Source organism: Microtus oregoni, unplaced genomic scaffold (assembly GCF_018167655.1).
Source record: "Microtus oregoni isolate MIOR12 unplaced genomic scaffold, Mior012 000013F_ref0000133, whole genome shotgun sequence".
Taxonomy (NCBI): Eukaryota; Metazoa; Chordata; class Mammalia; order Rodentia; family Cricetidae; genus Microtus; species Microtus oregoni.
Genome location: NW_024543072.1, coordinates 48245857 through 48273773, shown reverse-complemented (window position 1 = coordinate 48273773; position 27917 = coordinate 48245857). Strand labels below are relative to the sequence as shown.

The 27917-nt window shown below is 37.4% G+C and overlaps 1 protein-coding gene across 1 annotated transcript in view; it reads left to right on the top strand.

Annotated features, from left to right (window-relative positions):
• Positions 1 to 27898, top strand: part of Tpr (translocated promoter region, nuclear basket protein) — a 57474-nt gene extending 29576 nt beyond the window's left edge. Inside the window, exons 27-52 of the mRNA XM_041662757.1 lie at positions 36 to 220; positions 950 to 1097; positions 2740 to 2877; positions 2985 to 3116; positions 4314 to 4444; positions 5149 to 5359; positions 6615 to 6758; positions 6944 to 7142; positions 8131 to 8336; positions 8540 to 8601; positions 9400 to 9608; positions 10993 to 11265; positions 12144 to 12292; positions 12841 to 12924; positions 15208 to 15402; positions 16455 to 16586; positions 16827 to 16917; positions 18381 to 18565; positions 19955 to 20023; positions 20107 to 20201; positions 21958 to 22064; positions 23765 to 23860; positions 23953 to 24109; positions 25341 to 25459; positions 27153 to 27248; positions 27765 to 27898. Coding sequence (XP_041518691.1) covers positions 36 to 220; positions 950 to 1097; positions 2740 to 2877; positions 2985 to 3116; positions 4314 to 4444; positions 5149 to 5359; positions 6615 to 6758; positions 6944 to 7142; positions 8131 to 8336; positions 8540 to 8601; positions 9400 to 9608; positions 10993 to 11265; positions 12144 to 12292; positions 12841 to 12924; positions 15208 to 15402; positions 16455 to 16586; positions 16827 to 16917; positions 18381 to 18565; positions 19955 to 20023; positions 20107 to 20201; positions 21958 to 22064; positions 23765 to 23860; positions 23953 to 24109; positions 25341 to 25459; positions 27153 to 27248; positions 27765 to 27820 — 3669 coding nt within the window. The 3' untranslated portion in view covers positions 27821 to 27898. The remainder of the gene's footprint in view (positions 1 to 35; positions 221 to 949; positions 1098 to 2739; positions 2878 to 2984; positions 3117 to 4313; positions 4445 to 5148; positions 5360 to 6614; positions 6759 to 6943; positions 7143 to 8130; positions 8337 to 8539; positions 8602 to 9399; positions 9609 to 10992; positions 11266 to 12143; positions 12293 to 12840; positions 12925 to 15207; positions 15403 to 16454; positions 16587 to 16826; positions 16918 to 18380; positions 18566 to 19954; positions 20024 to 20106; positions 20202 to 21957; positions 22065 to 23764; positions 23861 to 23952; positions 24110 to 25340; positions 25460 to 27152; positions 27249 to 27764) is intronic.
• Positions 27899 to 27917: the final 19 nt, after the last annotated feature.

Here is a 27917-nt window from a genome sequence, read left to right as displayed (position 1 = left end):
TTGGGAAACCATAGTCATGGACTCTTGGCTTGTAGGATGAAGTTTCTAAGAGTGTGTCTCGCTGTGAAGATCTAGAGAAACAAAACAGACTACTTCATGATCAAATCGAAAAATTAAGTAATAAGGTGGTTGCCTCTATGAAGGAGGTTGGGCAAGCACCATTAAATGTCTCTCTCAATGAAGAAGGAAAATCTCAAGAACAGATTTTAGAAATTCTTAGGTAAGTCAAGTACATTCTTAATGTGGTTCCATAGTAAGACAATAAATGCAACATTGTAAAAGTCATTCTGCCTTAATTGGCCAAGTAGCCTAGTGGTCCCTAGGGTGGTGGTGGTATATTCCCTTAATCCCAACACTCAGGAGGCAGAGGCAGGGGGATCTCTGTGAGTTTGGGGCCCGCCTGGTCTACAGAGTGAGTTGTAGGACAGCTAAGACTGTCTTGAAAAACCAAAAGCAAAGAAAAAATAGAAGAAAGGACAGTTAGATGTCTCATGTCATTTTAAAGAGATATTCTTTGTCTCGCTAACCCCAGCTCCTTCTTCCTCTCAAGTGTTGGAAATGATTACAAATGTGTGCCATTGTGCATAACCTAACAACAGTGTATTTTGGTTTTGTCATATTATTGATTGTACATTTGTTTGTATGCATGCTTTCACCACACGGTATTCATGTTGAAATAGAGAGTTACTTTTCTGAGCTGGTCTTCTCCTTCGTAGAGTTCCAGAGTTCTGAGATTAGCATAAGTGCTTTTACTTTCTGAGCTATTTTGCAGGCCCAGAATAATATTTTTTCTAATGCTCCTGTCTAGCCCCATAACTAAAAACTAATCTATCTTTGAAATATGAAAATAACTATTAAAGTGAATGCTTTTTGTCATCTTAAGAATTGCCCAGGTTTTACAATACTAAATATTTAGCAGTCTAAAATTTTAATATTTGTATTCTTATAGGTTTATACGGCGAGAAAAAGAAATTGCTGAAACTAAGTTTGAGGTGGCTCAGGTTGAGAGTCTGCGCTATCGACAAAGAGTTGAACTTTTAGAACGGGAGTTGCAAGAACTTCAGGATAGCTTGAATGCAGAAAGGGAGAAGGTGCAGGTATGTACATGGGCTAAGCTTGAAATAAGCTCATTTTTTTATTTCCACCATGTTGCAGAAATTTAATTCAATGTCAGCATTTGGCTTAACCTTGCAAATTCATTTAACATGTACTCATTTGTTATGCCTAGTGTGTGGTAGTTAGAGGCTGTGTGCCCGCTGTCTGACCACTTCCATAGGATTAGCTGTGTGCTGTTCATTGCTCAGCTTCCCTGGACTTTGTCGCCTTATCTGTAACATGTAAGCGACAACTATAAGGACTGAGATGATGTGCACAAAGCCTTTAAACTATAGTGTATGGTGTGTAAATTCCAACTTTCTATTCTATTGCAGCTGCTATGTATCAATACCTTGAGAGTCCTTCTAGTATAGATTGAAACTACTATAGGATATTTTTTTCAGCAAATAAGAAAAAGAAAAACTGAAAAAGTAAGAACCAGAGAATGGGAAAGAAAGTGTTGCAGTCAGATGTCTGGTAGGAGCAAGCTCTCCGTTTTAACTCATGATACCTCCCAGCACCTTACTGCTGAGTTTGCTCATTGCGAGGAGATCTACTAATGCACCCCATATCTAGAAGGAAAGAAACTAACTGTTCCATGCTCTTTCCTGGGGAAATAAAAAACAAAACCCATGTAAGTAGTTAACATGGCTTCTAAGAAGAACCCATTGACTAGGGGAAAATGGGTAATTAGATTTATAAGACTTAAGTCTCTAGCAGAAGTTGAAAGAAAAAGAATTGCATCTGACTTGAAAATACAATTCAGATTTAATTGCTGTCCTACCATGGAAATATTAGATCCTTTGTTTCAAGGAGTTTAACCCTGAGAAGAAAGAGTAGATGGGTTATCTATTAAGATTTGTTTAATCTAAGCCTTCTCTGTTTTCTGTGCTAGTGAGCATTCACTGAAAGCTCAGCTTGTGAACATGTTCACAGGGAAAGCCAACTCTGAGATATAGTAAGAAGAAACAAGAAGTTAACACACATTATGTCAAAAGTAATACACAAGCATGACCAAAACCCAAGTGCTAAGGTGGAGGCAGAGACAGGTGGATTCTGGAGTTCATTGGCTGGCCAGCCTAGATGAGATGCAGGTTCAGTGAGAGACCTTGTTTCTAACCATAAAGTAGAGAATAGTGGAGGAAGACGTAAGTCAGCCTCTCTCCTCTAAGTGCACCTACACAAACACATGAATATGTCCAACCATAAAATAATAACCTTTACAGATTACATGCAGTGGAAGAAAACACTTCACATTGTTGAAAGCTACTAGAATAAAATAACCAAATGATTAGAGACTTCTGAGCAACAGAGGAGAAGGGGGAAAGCCAAAATCTAAATAACATTACTTAAGAGCTCATACCAAAGTACAAGAAAAATGCAGAAAGATAAAGCAGTGTTTTTCCTGTGCTTCTCTGTTGGCAGCGTTTGCAATGTCGTTGTAGTCTGTCTGTAAATCTATTACATTCATTTAAACTGGTTTGAAATTAACGCGTGTCTTAGAAAAGTAAACCTGCATGCTTTTAAAGATTTGGTTAAGGTTGAAATTGAAATCCTCTGTACTTGGTTATTTGGGAAGAATTGGAACTGGTAGGAAAAAGATGGCTCTTTGGATGTGGTTGTTGACCTGTGTGTCTGTTTTAGGTAACTGCAAAAACAATGGCTCAACATGAAGAATTGATGAAGAAAACTGAAACCATGAATGTAGTCATGGAGACCAATAAGATGCTAAGAGAAGAAAAGGAAAGGCTTGAACAGAACCTGCAACAAATGCAAGCGAAGGTTTGTCTTCCCAGTCAAGAGCAGAAGCTATTATTATTATTTTTAATATAAATGAATTAACATTGGTTATTTAAAAAAAAAAAAGACTAACTTGGAGCTATTTTCAGGTGAGGAAACTGGAGCTAGATATTTTGCCTTTACAAGAAGCCAACGCTGAGCTAAGTGAGAAAAGCGGTATGCTGCAGGCAGAGAAGAAGCTCCTAGAAGAGGATATCAAGCGTTGGAAGGCTCGGAACCAGGTAAGTACAGTTAGTCATTTACTGTCATAGAAATGATTTTACATAATACAGTAAAATTTAGAGATGTAAAAATACTGGTGAAAATTGTATTTATTAGAAACCTAATACACGCAAGTACGTGGCATATTAGGGCTCACGTCTTTAAAAATTCACTTATGCTTTGCTCATTATTTAATCTCTTGTCAGTCTTAAGTAGCCAAGCTTTAACTTTATTTCTAAGATACTTTATTGTGAACATACATGTATATTTTATTGAGGCACATGTAAAAAACTTGTTCAGTAGACCTTTGAGAATCAGACCATACAGTATATTATGTTCAGTGAGAAGTCAGCCTTGCAAATCCTTGTTATGTGGCTTGTGACTTAACCACTTAACCACTCTGGACTATAGTTTTCCTCATTTGCAAAATGTGAATATTAAAACATCAATCTGGTGACAAAAATTAAATAGTAACTGCAGTTTCTCTGGTACCCAGAATATGGTGTAGAATAGTAAACATTTAGTAATACAGAAAGAATGTTTTATAATTTCAGAGCACTATTCCTCATTTTGCTCTTACCAGACAGACAATGAGAAAAGTCATGAAAGGAAGTTGAGCTAACCAGACCTAGGATCATTTTTGTTAGGTTTGCCTGACTTTCATGGTTAGTGGGATAAGTTACATTTAGAATGTTTAGACTATAAAACATGTTTTTCTTCATAAATATTACTTTAGTGAAATTAGGTATATAATATTAAAAGCTTTTATAGATAGGCCAGTGAGGTGGTGAATTAATTACTATAAGGCCTAAAGACCTGAATTTGATCCTCAGAACCTATGTGGCAGATGGCGAGAAGTAACTTTCATAAGTTGACTTCTGGCTTCCACATGTGTGTCATTGCATGTACATACACACGCGTGCATACACAGTAAAAGAATGAAAATGTTAAAAGAAAAAAGAAACATTTAAGACTCATTGACATTCATTTACAGCTCTGAAAAAATGATGAACAGTTAATAACATTCAATGTTTTCTTACCCTTCTGTCTTGTCTAGATTTTGCTGTCCTAACTAAAGCTTTGAACTGACTGTTTGGTACTTGATTACTCTGTATGTGATGTGGTTAATGGAGATAATTAGATATTTCGCCATTTTATTATAGCACTTTTTGTTTGTAAAACCTGACAAAGCAAATTATGCATGTCTGTTATTATAGCATCTGGTAAATCAGCAGAAAGATCCAGATACAGAAGAATATCGAAAGCTTCTTTCTGAAAAGGAAATTCATACTAAGAGAATTCAGCAGCTAAATGAAGAAGTTGGAAGACTTAAGGCTGAAATTGCAAGGTATTAGTAATACAAGTTTTAAAATATATGTAATGGAGGCATTTTTCGTGTATAACCCAGCGTGAGCCGGAATTACAAGTGTCTACCACTACAACTGGATCTAGTGAAAATTCAAGTTTATTTCAATTTTTTATGTTTTCTTTATTCCAACCAATATTCATGTTTAATATAAGAGATAGTATTTCTTTAAGAAAACAAAAATTTAGAAAACTTGATTGTATACTTATAGAGAGTTAGTATTAGCTGCTGCTCTTATTAGAAAGTTCAACTTCTGACATCATATACAGGAGGGCAACTACTTAGAGCATTGCCAAATGTGTATCGAGAAGAACATGTGACAAAAATTGTGTAGGCTTTAAGACCAACCTTGCAGGAAGCTTGGATAACATCTGGCCTATAGAGTCCTCAGTCACGCAGCTCTAGTGAAGCCTCGTGGCATCACTTGATGACGTTGAAATCATGTTACTTGACTACTTAGTGTAGTGTCTTAACTTCAAAACAGGTATTAGACCTGTGAAATAAGGTCTCTTAAAGGGCTACATTCATGAAGTAATTATCTTTGAAGTGAGGGTAGTTTTTAATTAGAAAGCTATTATTAAAGCAGTATAGTAGAAACTTTTAAGTTGAAATCCTTTAAAATTTACAAAACATTTTATATATTTAGTTCATCTAAGAATTCTCTTCTCCTGCTATTTTTTTCAAAGATCAAATGCATCGTTGACTAACAACCAAAACTTAATCCAGAGTCTGAAGGAAGATTTAAACAAAGTACGAAATGAAAAGGAAAACATTCAGAAAGATTTAGATGCCAAAATAATTGATATACAGGAAAAAGTCAAAACAATCACTCAAGTCAAGAAAATTGGACGCAGGTACAAGACTCAGTATGAAGAACTTAAAGCGCAGCAGGAAAAGGTATTTTGAGTAAATGTGATTCCCTCCCTCCCCCTGACAGTTACAGTGTTTTAGAGTCTAATCTCATAGAAGCTTACAGTGATACATTTATTATTTACCTTCTCACTTTGTATCCCAAGCTAGCCTAGAACTACTGAACCTCCTGTCACTGCTCCTTGAGTATCGGAGTTCCAGGTGTTCACTACCACACCTGGCCGAAAGATTAGTTACATAATATGGCGATCATTATAAAGTACATTATAAAGTGAAAACAAACAAAATTATAGGTGCTGAGTGATTTTTGTTGTTTTGTTTGTTTGTTGACAGAATCTCTTCCATGTAGCTCTTGTAACTCTTTATAGACCAGGCTGGCTTCTAACTCCCAGAGATCCACCTGCTGCTGCCTCCCAAGTGCTGGGATTAAAAGCATGCACTACCATATCCAGCCTTATTTTTCATATGTCTGGTACTATTTCTTTGCAAAACTGATTTTAGAACCGTGGTAGTTACCTTTTCTCGTTCTTGTTACCCTGTAGTGTCATATTTAGGGAATGCAGTCCACCACTGCTAGGAGGCATGACTATGACTGGAAAGTGCTGCCTGCTGCATGAAGCAGAGAAGGGGGAGTGAGTTCCTGCTCACATGGCTTTCCTCCTTTTTCCTTTTCTATTTAATCCAGAGTGGCAACCATAGAACAGGCTGTGTCTTCCCCCTACAGTTAATTCTTTCTGGAAAAAAAACCCTTACAGATTCACCCAAAGGTGGACACATCAAAGTCTTAGGTGTTTGGTATCATAATCAAGTCAATAGTCCAAAATTAACCATCATAGTAGCTCATTGTTAAGTTATGAATGAACAAAGTGATAGTTTTTACAACTAATATGGTTTTATATTATTTTAAACAAGTTGTTTAAAAGGTTTTAATTCTTTTTTCTATTTGTTAGCACTTTAGTGTGCTTTTCTTGATGTGGAAGATAAGTTTCCAAAGAAAGTGCATCATTTGCCCATGCTCTTGTGTCTGTGTTGCTCTTTTCCATTTGACTCATCATCAGGGGGCTATGTTGGATACCTGAAGTCTGTCTACAGGTCATCGTCTCTAACATTTACCTATGGAAGGACCATAACAAATTTTCTCGTTTTGAACATTAAAATTGCTCTGTAGAAACTCACCTTTGAGTGCTCTTATAAGTTATCTTGTACAGTTGGGATTGTCTCTTTAAACTTATAGCAGCAGAATCACTAAGTGGCAATGCTTTCTTACTACTCATCATCTTAGGCCATGGAGACTTCCACGCAGTCCTCTGGAGACCATCAGGAGCAGCACATCTCCATCCAGGAAATGCAGGAGCTCAAAGATAACCTCTGCCAATCCGAAACAAAGACAAAGTCACTCGAGGGTCAAGTAGAGAATCTGCAGAAGGTATGATTGTGGAGGCAGTGGAATGCCAGTGTTCCTAATTCTCTCCGTAAGCCTTAATAATATGCTTAAACACCGCTGCTCCTTCCCATGTGGGACCTTTAGAAGTGTCCTGGTACTTTATAAGGTACATACCTCGTATGTACTGATGTGATTGAGTTACATGATATTTCTTTTTCCTTGAAAAGACATTATCTGAAAAAGAAACAGAAGCAAGAAATCTCCAGGAACAAACTGTGCAACTTCAATCTGAACTGTCGCGCCTTCGTCAGGACCTTCAGGATAGAACTACACAGGAGGAGCAGCTCCGACAGCAAATAACTGAAAAGGATGAAAAGACAAGGAAGGCAATTGTAGCAGCAAAATCAAAAATTGCACACTTAGCTGGTAATTTCATGTATATGCTACGATTTGAATTGCACACTAAACCCATTCAGGACAGGCGTAAGATTAAATGTAAAAGGGAAGCCAATATTGTAAATTTATTAGATTTACTTAACTTTAACTTTTTAAGACTAAGTTTTTAATTTATATGTATAGTTGTTTGCTTGTGTGCATGCACGTGTGTACCGCCTGTGTGTCTTGTACCCACAGAGGCCAAAGGAGGTGTTAGATATACTGGTACTGGAGTTTGGTTGTAAGCTACCAGTAGGTGTTGGGAACAAACATAGCTTTCCTACAAGAACAGCCAATGCTCTTAACTGAACCATCTTTCCAGCAGCAGAAATTTAATTTTCAAACGATATGTTTATTGTGTATATGATATGTTTATTGTGTATATGATATGTTTATTGTGTATATGAAGCAGTAATTAGCTTGGAGTACTGCTCCTTTTTTTTTTCCAAGACAGTATCTAAGATTATTTCACAGCAACTTCATAAAAAACTTAATGATCTTTTTAGGTCTTGAGACAGGGTTTCTTTGTGTAACAGCCTTTGTGTAAGAGCTGTTCTAGAACTTGCTCTGTAGACCAGGCCGGCCTCAAACACACAGGGATCTGCCTGCCTCTGCCTCCCTCATGCTGGGATTAAAGGTGTGCTCCACTACACGTGGCTTCACTATCTGTTTTTTTATGTATACTATAGACTGTGATGTGAATACTTTATAATTTCTAATAATAAATAATATATATAAGTAAACTTGCTAAAGTTAATTTATATTAATCTACATTTTTTTGATGTTTTAGGATAATTTACCTAATTATTGTGAAATAAGTCTATATTAATAATAAACATGGATATGTTTAAAAGTTTGCTCATTGAAATAAGTTGTATCAAAATTAATACATAGTATAATACAGATTCTAATACTAACTACACGCGGTGTAAATGCGTAAAGTTTCTGATAATTAATTATAATTATGTGCTTATTTTAGGTGTAAAAGATCAGTTAACTAAAGAAAATGAAGAGCTTAAACAGAGGAATGGAGCTTTAGATCAACAGAAGGATGAACTGGATGTCCGAATGACTGCTCTTAAGTCCCAGTATGAAGGTCGGATTAGTCGCTTAGAAAGAGAGCTCAGAGAGCATCAAGAGAGACACCTTGAGCAGAGAGATGAACCTCAGGAACCCACTAATAAGGTGACCACCTAGTTCTGCATGCATGACAAGCCACTTCTTAAAATTTTATTTGGAAGTACTGGTTATTCAGGAGTCTTTGTTAGAGGGAATCTGGACTAAAAGCACTGTATACAGTCAGTTGATAATAGTGAGTCTGGTATCTTTGTTCGGTGAATTTGAGGGTACAGGAAGCACAGATGTCAATTCTTTTTTTTTTCTTACAGCCTCCAGAACAGCAGAGACAGATCACACTGAAAACTACTCCAGCTTCCGGTGAAAGAGGAATGTGAGTCTTACTTCTTCTGTAGTCTGTCTTCCAAGTGCAGAAGCAGTTGTCATGTTCTTGTCAACTCTTGTTTTCATTACTTTCATTCCTGAGTGTAGAGCTGCAGTGACCAGAATCACCTTGCGGCTTAGTCTGCTGCTGGCTTATAAGCTCCTACTCACTGCCTGTGATGTCTCGTGAAAAGCATAAAAGTCTAGGCTGGGGCTGGAGAGGTGGATGGCTCAGCGGTGTAGAGCACTGGCTGCTCTTTGAGAGGATCCAGACTTGCGTATCATCTCACAACCACCCAGAACTCTAGTTCCAGGGGCTCCAATACTTCTAGCCTCTGGACACCAGGCACACAACGTGGTATATAGACATTTACCCAGGCAAGATCTAGGCTGAGACTTAGAGTCAGTAACTCAACATTTGGTTTTGTTGTTGTTGTTTATTGCCAGCTTATACTACTGTGAAATAGTCTCTATAACTTTTAAAACTTAAATTCAAAACCTTTTTACTGAAAGTTTTCAGATTTTATGGCTGACAAATAGAAAACAATATTCAATCTTTAAACTACTAATTTTAAACCTATCAAGTTTATTCAAAACAACGTTCAGAAGAATAGTAAGATTTGAACTGTGTTAAGGTAATACCTACTGAACACTCATTGTAAAGTTTGTGCCTTGACTTTACAGAATATATACATATATAGTGTCTGTGTGTGTGTGTGTGTGTGTGTGTGTGTGTGTGTGTGTATTTTATAAGGGATCTTCTACCTGAGTTTTGTGACATTCTTGTATATTTTTTTTCCCCATTAAGTGCCAGCACATCAGACCCACCAACAGCCAATATCAAGCCAACTCCTGTTGTTTCTACTCCAAGTAAAGTGACAGCAGCAGCTATGGCTGGGAATAAGTCAACACCCAGGGCAAGTATCCGCCCAATGGTTACTCCTGCAACTGTCACAAACCCAACCACTACCCCAACCGCAACCGTAATGCCCACCACACAGGTGGAATCACAGGAAGGTGAGTGAAATGACACATCTGATGGGGATTGGCTTCTTGCGTTGATTTTTTTTTTTTTTTTTGAGAGCATAAGAGTAGCTGTAAGGATAAATGAAGCATATAAATATTGAGTCAGACGTCATAATAAAAGTAGTTTTGTTTGAAGTTTATACTTTCCAGGATATTTGTGCTTGATTATCAGACCTATTGTTTGTTTATTTTTGAGTACAGTCTGGTCTCCAACTCATGATCCTTTTACCTCATCATCTCAAGTAGCTGGGATTACAATAATGTGCCATCATGGCTGCCCAAGATACTTATTATAAATCCAGTAAATTTCTTTCCACTCTTCTGCTTTGCTTTGTTTTTAAGCTGGCAAAGAGGGAAAATATATTCCTATAGATACTTACTTGGCTTTCTGGAACTAGATGTTCCCTTCTTAAGGCTAAGAAACTCACTCTGAAAAACCATAGTCTAGAATTGCATTTCAGACCAAGTGTCACTCTTGCTAAAATTACCTGCCCTTTAGATGCTCTCTCCACTCTGTTCCCATTGCAGTTATAATAATTAAATTATTGTCTTTGATTTGATTTTACACATGATTTTTTAATCTACTAGATTGAGAGTCTCAAAGTAGACAGTTTTTTTTATTGTTTAATCTCATTCCTTGGTCCAAAATTAGATGTTCAATAAAAGATTTGCAAAATCTAAGCTGCCTTGACATGTTAGAATTGAGTCAATTTTTCCAAATACCTGGAAATATCACCATTCAGAAATAGAGGAAGGCAGACATCTTGAGTTCAAGACCAAACCAAAGTTCTAGAGTGGGACCATGTGCCCAAACAGTATACGATGTAAATAAACACTCCGAAAATAAAGAGTGTATCCATTTAGTTCCTTCCAGTAAACAATAGATTCCAATTAAACTTTGCCTTTTTAGAGATAGGAACCTTGTTTTGTTTGGTTTTTCATGTGATGCTTAGGATCAAACCCAAGCCCTTACACATGTTGTACAAGTACTGTACCATTCAGCTCTTTTCCTATCCCCAGTCTTCATGCTGGTATCATGATATCATTTAAGAACAAAGTGATGCTTAAACTTACTGACCATTTTTATCTTCTTAATATTAATGTCATCTGGGTATACTTTTATTGGATCAACAGATACAAGAAAAGTTTCAAATATACATTTAATTTCGCCATCAATTATTACATGCTACTGTGTTAGTCTCATGGGCAGTACAGTACAAAATACTTTTTCCCACAATATTTTTACGCAGTAAGTGGTTAAGACATATACAAAAAGTAGAGAGTACAATGTATACAAAAGAATAGGGTAAGATAATGACTCAGCTTTGTTAAGGGTAGAAGGCTTACTTACTAAATATTATAATTGTTTTTTCAGCTATGCAGTCAGAAGGGCCAGTGGAACATGTTCCAGTATTTGGAAGTGCAAGTGGATCTGTTCGTTCTACTAGTCCTAATGTTCAGCCCTCCATTTCTCAGCCCATCTTAACTGTACAGCAGCAAACACAGGCTACAGCTTTTGTGCAACCCACTCAACAGAGTCACCCTCAGATTGAGCCTGCAAATCAAGAGTTGTCGCCAAACATAGTTGAGGTGGTACAAAGTTCACCAGTCGAGCGGCCGTCTACCTCCACAGCTGTATTTGGCACTGGTAAGATTTAGTTTTAACTTTTTTTTTTTTATGTTTTTGTTTTTGGGGGGTTTGTCTTTTTGGTTTTGGGTTTTTGTTTTGTTTAGGGGTTTGTTTGTTTGTTTTTTGTCTGTGTATGTTCTGTGTGCCTGATGTCCACAAAGGTCAAAGGGGGGGCATCTTATCCCCCTGACCTGGAGTGACAGACACTTGTGAGCTCCCATGTGAGTGTTTGGGTTCTTAACTGCTAAGCCATCTTCCAGACTGGTATGATTCATTTTAAAAATGAAGCTGGAATAGATCTATGTACTTAGACACAACACATGCCTTGATTATTTTCTATAACTGTTTGTTTTCTATCTAGTGTTATTGTGAAGAAAGCAGAATTTTTATGTGGTTTTAATCATTGGACCAATAGAAACAAGAACATTTTCAAATATGCATTTGATTTAGTTAAAAACTTGTTACATCTATTGTAATAATTTAAATTATTAGAAAATAGTCACAATATGTATTATATCTAAGAAATACTTTTAACATTCATATTTACTGTTACAGTTCAGTTAGTTTTTGTCATTATGTAAAAGTTTTTCTTATCTCCCAGATTTTTTGGGCTGTGTTTAGTGATAAAAACAATTAGCCAACATATTATACGTAACTTAACATGAATCCTGAAAACTGAAGTTGTTCATTTTACACATGGTATAATCTTTTAATGAGTTCTGGGTTTGGTAGAACTTGTGTAAGCCTTGTAAACAGCAGTTAATTATCAGTACAGTCACACAGTGAATCGGATGTGTTACACAAGTTTGATAATTTTAGGACTATTTCTAATGTTATTTTTGTCTAAATGAAGTTGCCATGCTCTGATTTGAGGTTTAAATTGTATAATCTGAAAGTTTCAGCAACCCCAAGTTCCTCCTTGCCAAAACGCACTCGGGAGGAGGAGGAGGACAGCACCATAGAAACAGCAGACCAGGTCTCTGATGACACAGTGGAAATGCCTCTCCCAAAGAAGCTGAAGACAGTCACGCCAGTGGGAACTGAGGTCTGTGACATTCTTTCTGTGTATCATCATTGCACCAGTGGAGCTGAGGGTTAGCTGTCAGTCCTAATCAATGACTTTTGGGGTCATAATGCATTGTCTGTGAAGTTTTTACTGACAACTAAGGTATTTTGCCATTGCCAGTTGTTTTATAGTCTTTGCATATATATCTTTTCATGAATTTCTTCCCATTTTAACAAAAATCAGAAAGAAATTGAATTCTGTTTTTATGAAGAAGTTTACTCATTGACATTCTGCACTCTTACTTGCCATGTTTTTCTAAGATTAAGTTTAGCCAAAATTATGTTTCTTTTCAGTGATAGACTGTGATGAATTTAAGTTGTATGCCAAACATTAACAGTACTGATTGTTACTTGTAAGTATTAATGCTCTTAAAGAAGTATGTTGTTTTGAGTATATTTTTATATAAATGACATTTCTGGCATGACTTCATAAGATTGTAGATTTAACTTTTTATAGAAAAACTGGTTGAATGGGTGACAATTGATCTAGCTTACTGATACAATAAAAAATCATCTATTATGATTTAGGAAGAAGTTATTGCAGAAGAGAGTACTGACGGAGAGGTAGAAACTCAAGTTTATAATCAGGATTCTCAAGATTCTGTTGGAGAAGTGAGTAAAAACATACTTAAATTAATAAAGTTGACTTTGACCTTCTGAAACTCTTTGGATTTTTAAATTTGTTCTGTTTTTTGAGGCAGGCTTTCACTATGGCTAGCCTCAAACTCAGACAGTCCTCAGCCCTCCTAGTGCTGGAATTACAGGCACATGTTGCCTTATCTTGCAACTTGTACTTCAAAACTGGTCTTTATTTTTGTTTGTGTTTTTTGTTATTGTTGGAGACAGGCTTTCTCTAGCTCTCCAGCTGTCCTGGAACTAGCTCTGCAGACTTGGCTGGCCTCAAACTCAGAGATCTGCCTGCCATTGGCTCCCGAGTGTTGGGACTAAAGAAGTGCCACCAAGTCCAGTAAAACTAGTTTTCTGTTTTTAATGAGATATGCTAGAACCGCTAGAAACAGTACCGTTTTTTTATTGTTTTGTTTCTGTAAGTATGCTTTGCACAAAGTAACATTTAAGAATGTTTCTGTTCATAGAAGTAAAGATTTTTCCAGGCAAGGTATTATTTCCAATAAACTCTATCACTAGGTTCTGCCTAGCTCCACCTGTTAGAAGCTGTGTGCCTGAGTGTGTTTTTAACTCTTAATTGCTCTACATGAGAAAATTAATACATTTTAAGGACTGTAGGGTGTCTAAACTCTCTCATATTCAAGAGGAGTGTCCATGTCATTAATATTAACACAGAATAATCTTTTAGCTGTTACTATAGTGTTATGTATACAAACAAATTTATGATTATTAGCTAACATAATGCCAAGGTAAGTTGTAGAGCCAGGTTCATACAACTTTGGACTTGGGAATTGAACCCACGCTGTAGTTCCCTCCTGTTCTGTTAAGCTTGCAAGAGTACTTTCTCTCTGAATAAACTTTCAGGTTCATGTTACTGTGAAACATTAATGTTTTAAGTTAATTTTGCCATTTTTCTCTGATTTACAAATGTAAAAGCAAGTCCATGTTATATGTACTGTAGAATACTGTAAATGGCATCTCATGTATTTTGGACTGTCACATTTAATGAAACTAGAAACATGACATGAAGTGTGAGTTTCTCTTTTATTACCATCCTTGGTTAAATCAACCTCAGATCTTCTATGAAGCTGTTTCTTAAAAATGTCAAATTGTTATGACTCAAATGTACCATTAACTTCTTAAATACTGCTTTTTCTTACATAAGCAAGTCACTTTGGGAACACTTAATTACACTACAACTTACTCAGTTTTTCCCTAATATGGTATATGTAATTTTTCATGAATTTCTTTAGTTGTAGATGCTATTGGCGTATATGAAAAATAGATTTTTGGTGAGCGCTTAAGCCAAAGGGTACATTTTTAATGTCACAAATTTTTGTTAACACAAGTTTATTTTGATAGGGAACAAAATGTGGAAAATAATTAAGCAAAAAATTGTTTTAGTATCTAGCATATACTGAGTGTCCCTTACCCAAAATACTTACTTAGTTCCACGGCATTTCAAACAGACTTTGGAGTAATCGTCTAGAGACCAGCTGAGAGTCTCACTTTGGACCACTGTCCTGTCGTTTCTTCATGTGTAGAGTGCATCTGTAATTCTTAGAAGGAATTCCTGTGCTAAGCACTTTGGGTGCCTTGACTGACTTACTGAGCAGAACCCTCCCCAGCCTCCTCAGTTGTTGTCCTGCTCGTTTCTAGAGGATGCTCTTTAGAGTGCAGAACTTTGTTCTGTGCTGATCTTAGTAACATTGAGACTAATAGGTATAACCGTCTATAATTATTTTTCAGTTTTCATTTTAATTAAAATATAATTGCATTTACTTGCCCCATTCCTTTCCTTTCTTTAGCCCCTCCCAAGTCTCTTCCCTCTAACTCCTTCCATGTGCCTCCTCTACTCTCAAATTGATAGCCTCCGCTTCCCCAGTTTCCATTATTATACATATGGATGTATGTATGGAGGCATGCATGTATAAATACCTAAATACAACCTGAGTCCCGTTTTGGGGGGGGGGGTATACTTATTTATTACTATATATGCCTGTTTCCTAACTCTCTCCCACTTTAACCCCACTTCTTTCAAATGTTATGCCAGAGCTCAGAAAACTTCAGGTTGGGATAGTCAATTTCTATGTGTATTTCAGTGTTTCAAGGAATAATCAGTGTGGTTGGGGTAAAAGTTGGTTTTTTTGTTTCATTGTTGTTGTTGCTGCTGCTGCTGCTGCTGTTTTTAAAAAAACAGAAATATTTTATTCAGTGTGTACCTAGATTATTTCTAGTTTGGCTAAAACACCTTTCTAACTTTTAAAGGGAGTCACCCAAGGAGATTATACACCTATGGAAGACAGTGAAGAAACGTCACAATCTCTGCAAATCGATCTTGGACCACTTCAGTCAGATCAGCAAACTACTTCTTCCCAGGATGGTCAAGGCAAAGGAGATGATGTAATTGTAATTGACAGTGATGATGAAGATGATGATGAAGAAAATGATGGAGAACATGAAGTGAGTTTAGTATGGAAAAGCTTCAGTGTTTATCAACTTCCTTCTGCTCTCATTCTTTAAACTCCCCCAGTGCATTGTGCGCCTGGGCCTTGAGCTCTATATCTTCTTCCGTCTGTGCTGGGTCAGTCACAGGGCTTCAAGTCTTTGGTGCTTCTAATACATCAGCTTGTGAGTTCTCATTCCCAGTCTGTTTCAGTTGGTTATCAGGTTTTCCATTTATATTGGTTAATTCAGAAGTGTGATGTGTATTAAAAAAAAATCACAGAGCCAGCGATGGATAATCCATTTTTAATTGTTTTGTTTACCTTGTTTAAGGGAATTATTTTGTTACTTTCTGGAGGTAGGATTTTGGTGTATAGCCCAGACCTGCTAGGAACTCCCCAAAATTCTCCTGCTTGTCTCCTGAGTGCTGGGATTATAGAAAGGTATGGCCTCCGCAGCTTGTTTGTTTGTAAACAGTTGCTGTGCCATTTAGAATTTGTTTCAAATTTCATCTTCAGTCTTAGTAAATTAATGACTGTGGGTCTAATGACACATACTGTTTCTGGAGATAAAAAGGAAAAAAATAGGAGTTGGTAGTTGCTTTGTTTTTCCTCTTGGTACCCCGTACCCATTTCCAAAGTAAGTAGGTCGTCACCCATATGAGGTGAGTCGTAGGTAGAATTTGGTATTTTTTCCCATTGAAATTGAGTTCTGTATTGGTGGTTTTCTTACTTTAGTCTTGTTTGTTAATAAAGCATGTTTTTAAAATTATTATAGTTTGATTTTATTCTTTAATTCTACTCTTGTTTGCATATAAATAAAGTGAACCATTTGACACTTGGTAGACTCTTGCTATAGCCAATCTCATGGAAACAGCATTCAAAGTTGATTACTATTTAATTAATTCTGTAAACTGTTTTAGTTTTTTTCTTCCTTACTGTGAAGCTAAACCCATACAACTCTTGAAGCACTTCTATATCCTAATCAATGATAAGTCATTTAAAGTAGATATTCAGATGTGGAAAATGAGTAGGCCTACACTTTATTCACACTTGGGCTTTTTCTTCTAGGATTATGAAGAAGATGAGGATGATGAGGATGATGATGAAGATGACACGGGGATGGGAGATGAGGGTGAAGATAGTAATGAAGGAACTGGTAGTGCAGATGGTAATGATGGATATGAAGCTGATGATGCTGAGGTAACTGGTTAGAGTTGTGACTGTTTCCTTAAAAGCTGTGCTTAGAAGGCTTGCTGTTTTCCTGTGATAGAGAAAAGCCTGTGTCACCAGGATAATAAAAGTCTTTATACCGTTGGAGTTCTGTTTGTTTGGCTTGCTTGGTTTGGTTTTCCTCTGGTTTGTTTGCTTGTAATCATTTGGTGTGGCTTTCTTTTTAAGCTGTTCATTTGATTTGCTTCAGTCATTACATTTTGTTCTTAGGGTGGTGATGGGACTGACCCAGGCACAGAAACAGAAGAGAGTATGGGCGGAGCTGAAAGCAATCAGAGAGCTGCTGACTCTCAAAACAGTGGTAAGATCATTGGTTTTTAATAGGTTGTTTCTGGTAATAATTTCTACCAAGTTTCTGCCCTCATGACGTGTCCTATTAGATGTCATTATTTATGACATTACTGTATGCCCATAAGAGTCAGACATCCTGAAATCTCTGATGTAGCACAGGGCCGTGTGTGTGTAGATGCATGTGTTTAATTATTATCACTAAGAAAAAATTAACTTTTTTTAGGAAGAGATATTCTTAGCCATTTTTCCCACATATATGTTCCATAAAACTTCTTTTGTAAGGAGGAGCTCTTTTTGTAATCAAGGAAAATTAAGTCTAGTAGTCTGAGTAAAATTAAGGGTATAGTTGAATTTGACCCATTTCAGGTTATTTATGGGCCTGGAGAAATGGCTCAGTGATTAAGAGCACTCACTGCCCTTGAAGAGACAGGAAATTCAGATCTCAGCACTCACGTGGAGGCTCACAGCAGCTCTAGCCACTCTCTCCAGCCTCCATGGACACCAGGAGAGCATGTGGTGAACAGACATACATGCGGGCAAAAAAACTCACACATACAGAATAAAAATAATTTCTCTTAAGTTACTACTCTTGTGACTGTCTTTACTTGTCCTGAATTCTTAAAATAAACTAAGTTTGAGTTAATAATCTGAATCACAAAAACGTGAAATGATTTAAATACCTCATAGATGCCAAATGTCAAGACAAGGTTCTGATTCTAGATTAGATATAAACTATTAATTCTCTGGTATCCTGCTTTCCATAGTGGGAGACATCAGAAGATCTAGACACCTGAGTGAGTAACAGTTGAAATTTGCAGTTCAGGAGAAACAAAGTATAAGCACACCACACTAGGTGAGGCTTTTCCTTAGCTGACATGCTGTTTCTCTAGAAAGAGTTAAGTAATGTGTACACTTATTAAGAATAATATTGGGAGGGGATTAAAAAATTTTAAAAAAAGAATAATATTGGACTGGAGAAATGATCCTGTGGTTAAGTGTACATACTGCTCTTCCGGTGGACATGAGTTTGGTCCCCATATTAGGTGGCATAGAGCCACCTGTAACTCATTCTCAAAGGATCCAGTGTTCTCTTCTAGCTTCCATAAGCACGTACACGAACATACACAAACATACATATGCACACTTAAACATTAAGAAAAAAACAGCATAAGCCAAAATTTAGTAAGTATTTGCGTTGTCATATATTGGGATAGTGCTTAAGTCCATCTTTGAATTTTGAGGAGAGTGTACTTACTTGGGTGTTGTTTGCTCTGTTACTGACCCTGAGTGAGGCATAGAGGTACATGTCTATAATCCCAGCACGTGAAGGAAGGGAGACCAGGAGTTAATGGCCAGCCTCCTACATAGCAAGTTTGAAGTCAGTCCGGACTCTGGAGACTCTGTCTCAAATCCTTCAAGAACAGCAAAGGACAGATTAAGCCTGGTTTCTAAGCAGAGCTCTTTCTTCCGTAGGTGAGGGAAGCACAAGTGCAGCAGAGTCCTCTTTCTCTCAGGAGGCTGCTCGGGAGCAGCAGCCCACGTCGGCATCTGAGAGGCAGACCCCGCGAGCACCCCAGTCACCAAGACGCCCACCACATCCTCTTCCCCCACGCCTGACTATACATGCTCCACCTCAGGAGTTGGGGCCACCAGTTCAGGTATTGACAGAAAACAACTTCTAAAAAAAGGCACTTTTGGTTTTTTGAGACAGGGTTTCTCTGTAGCTTTGGGGCTTGTCTGGAACTAGCTCTCGTAGACCAAGCTGGTCTCAAACTCACAAAGGCATGCACCAGTACCATCTGGCAAAAATGGCGCCTTTTGAAATGGTCTTTTCCATTAGACAGATTCCGTCTGTCCTTTCTTCCTTCATTCCCTCCTTCCAGATGTTACATGTACTTTTAATGCTTTGGCATGCTGTAACATAGAACTAATCACTACTTTCTTTAAAATGTAACAGTTTACATTCACAAATGAATTGACATTTGGAAACATGGCTTGCTAAAACATGTAAGTGTGTGTGGTGCACAGATTTTTTTTTTAATTAGTGTTCCACCTTTTTTCACATTTATAATTAAATATTTCCACTTAGTTGATTGATAATCCTGTTATATTGAACATGGAATAGGTTTGGCCATATCTTAGAAGCTCAGCAGGGAATAAATACACAAAGGTTCCATCAAGTGAGCCTGGGTTTACTCCTGACATGGGGAATATAGTGAGAACTATTATATTATAAATCAGGCTATGTAAATTACATATAAATAAGAGTAGTGGAGGAACTGGAGAGATGGTTCAGTGGTTAAGAGCTCTGCCTGCTCTTCCAAAGGTCCTGAATTTAATTCCCAGCAACCACATGGTGACTCATAACCATTCATAATGAGATCTGGTGCCCTCTTCTGGCATGCAGGTATACATACAGGCAGAACACTGTATACAAATAAATAATAAATCTTTATTTTAAAAAAAAAAACTTTGTAGAAAAAAGTGTAGTGGAAATCAGGTGTATGACTTTAATCCACACTCAGGAGGCAGAGGAAGGCAGATCTCTGAGCTCAAGGTAAGCCTGGTCTACAAAGCCAATTGCGGGACCATCAGGGCTATACTGAAAAATCCTGTCTCAAAAAAAGAAAAAGTAGTGAAAATTACCTCATATTTGAAAATACAAAGCCTAAAGGGATCATTTGTGATTGTCACAAAGCATTCAGTCTGTCAATTCAAGATTGTCTAGCTGTGGAGTAATAAGCCAGTTGCTGTATAAGCTTTGATGGAAAAACATCACTTGTTAATACGTATTCAAGAAGATAGGGGCTAAGTGTGTGTGCAAATTAAATGCTGGCGTGCCTTTTATTTCATATCTTTGTTAATATAATTTAAAATGTGTCACTGATATTTGTAATAGATAAATAGTAACAACTTAGAAATGTCTTGTTTAATTATAAGTCTTCTATAGTTACTTCATTGCCAGATTAATAAACTATGTCTTTGTTTTGTTTTTGTTTTTTATTGCCTAATTCTTTAAAACAAATGTGATTCCTTCTCTAACACAGAGAATTCAGATGACCCGGAGGCAGTCTGTAGGACGTGGACTTCAACTGACTCCAGGAATAGGTGGTATGGTTAGTATCTAGTCATCATGTTTGCATTAATCCACATGTACATGGTTAGGCCCATTAAGTCCTGCATTCTGTCTTTGTTTCAGCAACAACACTTTTTTGATGATGAAGACAGAACAGTTCCGAGTACCCCAACTCTTGTGGTGCCGCATCGCACTGATGGCTTTGCTGAAGCTATTCAGTAAGTTGATGAAATGGGGATGTTGGTGACTCATCATCTGCTTTCTGTTTACCTCATAAATTGATTGGTTTTTTTGGATATGCTATTTGTAGAGTCCTACCCTACTGTCCGCTAGTCTGCACATGGAGTAGGAGGATCGTGAGGAAGTTTATATAGGGTGAATAAAATACATCTTCTAGTAAGAGAGCATGACAGTGCGTAAGAGTGTGGTCTTTGAGCCAGGTGGTGGCGCATGCCTTTAATCCCAGCATTTAGGAGGCAGAGGCAGGCAGATCTCTGAGTTCGAGGACACCCTGGTCTACACAGCTAGTTCCAGGACAGGCGCCAAAGCTACGCAAAGAAACCCTGACTCAAACAACAACAAAAATCATGTGGTTTCTACTTCAGAATGCTGTGTTTAAAACCTCCCTTTAGGGCTTCCTCACAAGAGGAGATTCTTTGCTGTCCCTTCTTCTGATACTTCAGTTTGTGCTTACAGGTTTAGAATCTCCCTGACACACAGTAAATGCTGTGTAGTGCTGGTGGAGGTGTATTGTAAAAGTTTAGGGTATGAGTAACCAGCTGTCACCTGTCTGTCTAGGACAGTGACAGGGTGAGTGATGTTTGTTAATACAAATGAAGTAATCCAAAAATTAATAAGGGAGGACATTAATTGAACCTTATAGTTTCTAATAATTAGCATTTTTGCGCATTATTGAAACCTTATAGGTATAAGGATAGATGGTATTGTTGCCTGTGAGACCTTAATACATTCCACGCCACACACCCTAGTGCTCAATTTATGCACCAGTTCCAGTGTGAGCCTTTTGAAGAAAGAAATTTGGAGTTTAAATAGCAGTCAGCCTTTTGAGATTTGGGGCCAAATAAACAGGCTGAAAATTAGAAGCATAGTATAGGAGTTCTCAACATTCTTAGAGCAGGACTAGAAAGATGGCTCAGTGGTTAAGAGCACTGGTGGTTAAATCTTTTAAAAATTATTGTTAGAGCAGCTGTATAGAGATAGATTTGAAAACTAACCTGAAGGAAAGATTTTTGCTAAAAGTATGCTTTTGAGTAAAATTAAAATTTAACTCATAATTACAGAGGTATAATCCATAAACATGTATAATTATGGGTAGCTAAAAAAAAGAGTGGGAAAGAAATGAGACTGGGTTTTGTGTTTTGAATAGGCAATGGGATAGATGATATTGTTAGGATACAGGGAGAAAGTAACCTAGTCATGTAATGCTAGGGCCTTTCTAAATCTTAGAGCTAGATTTTGTGTACAATAGGCCAGGAAGTAACTTATACTACAAAACAGTGAAAACTGAAGCTAAAAAAAAAAACTGTTTGCTTCTTGTTCCATGTGTTTCAGACAAGTTCAAAAAAAAAATCAGCATAGTTCAAAGAAGCTAAAAATTAAATCACAAATTATTTATTTATTTATTTTTTGTTTGTTTGTTTATTTATTTATTTTTGGTTTTTCGAGACAGGGTTTCTCTGTGGCTTTGGAGCCTGTCCTGGAACTAGCTCTTTAGACCAGGCTGGTCTCGAACTCACAGAGATCCGCCTGCCTCTGCTGGGATTAAAGGCGTGCGCCACCACCGCCCGGCTCACAAATTATTTATATTGCTAAATTCAGTGACGATATTGTTGGAAGAAACCCTTTATTGATATCATTTTCATTCCCTGCTTATTGATTTTTTTTTTCTTTTTCCTTTCATGGTTTAAACAGGCAGCATTAAATTTCCCATTAAACTAGTTTTTGTCCACTTAGTTCCCCACAGGTTGCCGGTGTTCCTAGATTCCGGTTTGGGCCACCTGAAGACATGCCACAGACAAGTTCCAGTCACTCTGATCTTGGCCAACTTGCTTCTCAAGGAGGTATAATTGCCAAAAAAGCCTGAGATTTCTTAACTGTATGTATTGGTAGAAGTTAGTATGCTGTGAGTTCCTTTAACTTGCTATAATATTATCCCTGTCCTAATTTATAGAGCCACCAGTGTGGCATTGTCTTTTCAAATCTCATGAGCACAATTGTAGTTCCTTTAGCCTAAAGACGGTTTTTGTATTTGTATATTATCTTCATTACTGTTCTGTTGCTATAATGAAACACCATGACCAAGACACTTATAAAAAGAAGGACTTAATTGAGGGCTTATAGTTTCAGAGGATTTGTTCATTATCATCATGGCAGGGAGCATGGTGCTGGAAAACTGAAAGCTTTACATCCTGGTCTGCAAGCAGGGAGAGAGAAACACTGGGCTTGGAATGGGCTTTTGAAATCTCAGAGGCCCCCTCAGTGACACACCTCCTCACAAGGCCGTTCCTCCTCCATCAAGACTACACCTCCTAATCATTCTCAGACAGCTCAGCTAACTAGGGACCGCGCATTCAGACATGAGCCTCTGGGAGCCATTCTCATTCAAACCCCATGTATCTTCAAGGATATGGTGATCCAATAAATATTCTAAGAATTACCAGCTGTTCTAAATTTAGGAGTGTACTGTAATTTTGTTTACACTTGAGTTGTGGCATACCTAATTAAGTATATGGCTAATTAAACTATCCTTATTAACCTTTGTTTTAAAAATAAAGCATGAGATATAAAATAAAATGACCCCAAAATTAAGTAGAGTTGATGATACCTGCATTTGAATTATACTGTTTGTGGAATTAATTACCATTTAGTCCACTAGTGAAGTTCGGCCTGCTTCTGGAAAACTGACATGTTGCAAGTGAGTAGAGAAGGCTAATACCTACTGCTAACTCGCTTTGAAACCATGGGGATGTTTAATTAAGTTTCACTAGCAGTAGAGAAACTGATACGATGTATTTATTTTGAACACAGTAAAGATACATTGCTGCTTATTCAGCCTAATCCAGGAAGGAGAAAAGCTGTTCTGTCGATCCCTCGGACATGATGAGTAGGCAGGGATGTTTTTTCTCCCCCCAGCACTTTCCAGAGCCACAGAAACAGACTGCATTTCTTAAAAAGAGTCTCATTCCTGGGGTGCATCTGAAAGGCGATACAGTACAACAGGCATATTTTTGCCTAGAAAGCAGAATGCCACCAAGGTGGGCGGAACTGCTTATAAACAAGGTTCCCTCTCGCAGGTGGAGACTGTGACTCTAGGGTGCTGCTCACAGGGTGCTGCAGAACGGTGGCATCAGGATAAATGCTATTTCTATAGAAAATAAAATTCAAGATAGCCATCCTTGTCATCCTCTGCTTAAGAAAGGGATTGCTGAATTACAAAGAAGTAAAAACCTTAGCAGTTATGTGAGGAATGGATTTCAACAGAGTACTTGTTGATAGTTGGATACACCATAAAATTAGCTTGTTTTAAACTGTTAACAAAACCACTTTTTGTGTGTGTACAATTAATATATTCAAATAAGAATAAAAAAGACATTTTTGCTAATTGCTTGCGTTTAAAAGAAGTATAGAGTATATATTGAGCTTGATTTTTTTTTTTTCCTTTATGGAGCAACTAAATTATGAGCTTAAAAATGTTCACTTTGTGCTAATTCTTTTCTTTGTGTTTTTTTAGTCATTCACTGATGCTCACAATTGTCTCTAGGTTTGGGAATGTATGAAACACCCCTCTTTCTGGCTCATGAGGAAGAGTCTGGTGGCCGCAGTGTTCCCACTACACCTCTCCAAGTAGCAGCCCCAGGTTGGTGCCAGACAAATGGGGACATTGGACCTATTCTGGCTTATAATTAATGAACCACAAAGGTAAATGTATTTATTTTCTTTCTTTTTAAGTGACTGTGTTTACTGAGAGTACCATGTCTGATGCTTCAGAGCATGCCTCTCAGTCTGTTCCAATGGTGACAACATCCACGGGCACTTTATCCACGACAAACGAAACAGCCGCTGGTGATGATGGAGATGAAGTGTTTGTGGAGGCAGAGTCTGAAGGGTATGATTTGTTGTGTAATTTTTGTATGTTGTCAATAATTGTTCTCTTGAGCAAGCAAATACATCAGAGTGTGTTCTCAGTGTTGCCCTACTCTGTGGCTAAGCCAAAGCCTATGTTTGAAAAAGCTGCCTTGTGTTCAAAATCAAAGCAGCTTCAGAATTTAGGGTTACTATGAGAGACAATTTTAAAAAGCATTATTGAAAAGTTTTTTTCATTCTAAGGAAACAAATAATTTGCTAAAAGGAGCCCATGGAGAGTTAAGTTTCAAACTGGAATCTAATTCTTATAAAATGGAAAATTTATTGTTTAATGGTCAGAAACATTGCTGGTAGAACATGGGTTTTCTGCTTAGAGCTCAAGGACTCTTTGACGATGTTTCATAAGCCAGGTCTACTGGGTACTATAAGGTAAAGAGCAGGTGTGTTTGTATTCTTTAACATTGGTACTTTTCGAGGGCAGTAAGTCCCACTGAGAATACTAGCTGCTACTAATTCTCTACATGTTTTCGGGTCACTTTATATTTGTCCTACACCGTATTACTAAAATGTATCACTTTCCATCATAGAAATTAAGTTCAGAGCATGTTAACAGTAATTTGCTTAGACTGTTCTACTCGTAGCCAGCTCGGGTGAGACTTGAAACCTTAACTTCCACCCCGTGCTGTTTATACCTCCCCATCTTACAACCTCTTGGGTAAGTTGTTACCAGCAACTGTACAGATGTTTTCAGGTGATAAAGGAGGAAAGATTAGACCAGAATCAGGTTTTTACTAGCTACCATCATGTGCTTCTTAAAGGGAGAAAGAGAAAATATAGCCACTGAATCAGGTACTCTCATACCCATAACTTGTTACTCATGGTGACTTACTGATCTGCTGTTACTAGTTGAGGCCATTGTGAATAACTTTTGCCTTTTGTTTGAGAGTTTATCAAAGTCTAATATATTCCCTGTGAGTGTCAAGAATGTAAACATTTTTGTCAAATGGTGAAGAAGGGCTGCTGAATCAGTGGGAAAACAAAAAGCAAAATTGCAGGACATCCTAGTAAGAAAGGAGGTAAAACGAAGACAACTGGAGTCCTCACTCCCAACCCCTGCTCTGCTTTCTTTATTAAAAAAAAAAAATGACAATCTTTATCAGTGTCTAATTTTTACTTAAAACTAGAACTCTGGAACATTTGGGTTACTTTCTAGATTCCATTTTACGTTTTCTAATCAACATTTATTTTCTTAGTATTAGTTCAGAGGCAGGCCTAGAAATTGATAGCCAACAGGAAGAGGAGCCTGTGCAGGCATCTGATGAGTCCGATCTCCCCTCAACCAGCCAGGACCCTCCGTCCAGCTCTTCTGTGGGTAAGGACTGTGCACATGCAGCCTGCATTTATCCCCCTTGTCTGCAGAGATGCTTACCAGAGACACAGCTTTCATGTCCACACTCCTGACTTGTAAAACACATTCCTTAATTTTTATCATTAAAAGGAGCTTATTACTGCGATATTCGGATGTTCTGATGTTAATAGAAGCACGAAGATGGTAGATCCCCACCAGAAGAGTAGTTTACTTACATTTCATCCAGATAAACGGTGTCAGCACAGGTCCTGAAAGGTGTTTGCGTCTCCTAACTGTGGTTTTTTTTACTGTTCTGTTTTTTTCTCAGATCCTGTGACTTATTCACCTGTCTAAAGGTGCTCTTGAATTGGAGGGGTGGTTGTATTGGGAAGGAATCAAAGGAGTGTTTCCCTAGCTCTCCTATTTGTGCCAGAGCAGCTGTGAACTGGAGGCTTGGAGGCATTTACTTCAAAACCATGCTTGAAACTTACTAATTTAAAGAGTTCTCTTCAAGTTCTTAAATTTAACTTTGGAAAGATTATGTCTTTCTTATAATAAAAGATACTTCTGTGGGCTTTCTATATAAATAGGCATCTTTTGAGTATTAACTGTGTGTCAGGCTATTGTCAAGCCTTTTACACGTATTATTTGGTTCTCACAACAAGCCAGTTTGGTAGGGTCCATTCCCGTATTTTAGGTATGAAGACTAAAGCAGAGGAAAGTTAAATTACTTCACAAGGTCATGTAGCTAATAAGCTGTAAGCCAGGATGCAAGTTTTCCTCTGAGAGACGTTCAAATTCAGCAAGGAGGTCATCATGGCTGGAGCAGAGGACTGAGACTGGGAAGGTTGTGCTGAAGGAAAAGCAAGTAGATCTTCATCATTGTTTTGAGTCTTGTAGAGATGGAACACAGTTGGAATTCTTCACATAGATTAATGATATGATGCTGTAGGCAGTTTGGCCATGGTGTATAAAGAGACTAAAATTTAGTAATGAGCAGAAACAGCCAAATTTGGAAGCTGTTGAAATGCAGAGTATGTGACATGAACAAGATATAGCTGTGTGGTTCGGGTGAGTTTGTTTAAATTTGAGCTGACAGGATTTACGAATGATTTGATTTGCTAATGATTTAATGTAGACAGAACTACAAGTCAGAGATGATAGGATATTTTTGGCTTCTCTGGAATCTGATTCTTTGTTACCATAATATTCGCCTGCCCCTGGCATCCTATGTATACCAGAAAGTTGTCTTAAATAACCTCCTGAGTTAGTTGAGTGGTTGAACAAATAAACTCTTATGTTTTTTTTTCTCAAAGTAGATTGTTTTGATATTGTGTTTTGGTTTTGTTTTGGTTTTACTGTTTGTTTCTGGTTTCGTTTGTTTGTTTGTTTGTTTTGAGACAGGGTTTCTCTGTAACCTTGGTGCCTACCCTGGAACTAGCTCTTGTAGACCAGGCTGGCCTCAAACTTAACAGAGATCCAGCTGCCTCTGCCTCCCAAGTACTGGGACTAAAGGCATGCGCCACCACCAATAGCCTTGTTTTTACTTTTTAATTGTATCAGTTTTTGTGTGTGTTTGTGTGATTCTTTAGTTTCCTTCCCTCTGAAGAAGCAAACTTGAATATTGAAAACAATGGGCACATCTGAATTTGTGTACTGATTAGTAATTAATTGTAGCAGCTTTGTTGTTAAAATTGTATCTTAATGCTTTCTTTAGATACTAGCAGCAGTCAGCCGAAGCCTTTCAGAAGAGTAAGACTTCAGACAACATTGAGACAAGGCGTTCGTGGTCGTCAATTTAACAGACAGAGAGGTGAGTTCCAACATACAGATTAGTTGATGTGTGGGATAATAACATGTGCGACAAGTTTCTTATGTAAATTGTAAGGATTGATTCATAATTACGTGTTATAATGTGATGCTTAACAACCAGAGAGCTTCTTTAAAGCAGTTTATTTGTCATAGGTACAAAATGAATGTGTTTTTTACATACAATTGGTATCTTATTTTATTGGATCCAAAGAAAGATTTGGAAAATCTAAAGTGTTATCATGCTGTGTATTCATTGTGCTAGCTCTACCTGTGTTCTTATGTTGTGAAGTGCTTTTTGTGCAATGAAAGTTTTGTGGCTGTTGTAGCTAGTAAAGAAATACAAGATTTTAGTATTTCCATGTTTTCTAATGTAACTCGTTAGTCTGCATTTACATCAGTACTAGTGACCCATTTATAATAACTGTTAATCAACATGGGGAATACCTTTTAATATTTATAATATCTTAGGTATTTCTGTTGACCATGAGTGATTGCCTTTTATTATTTCCTTCTCCAGGTGTAAGCCATGCAGTGGGAGGAAGAGGAGGAATAAATAGAGGGAATATTAATTAAGTGACCTGTAAACTATTGACACCTGTGAATAAGATTGGCAAATCTGTTTTAATATAATGATTGTCAAGATGAGAAGTGTTTTGTATAAATAGGTATG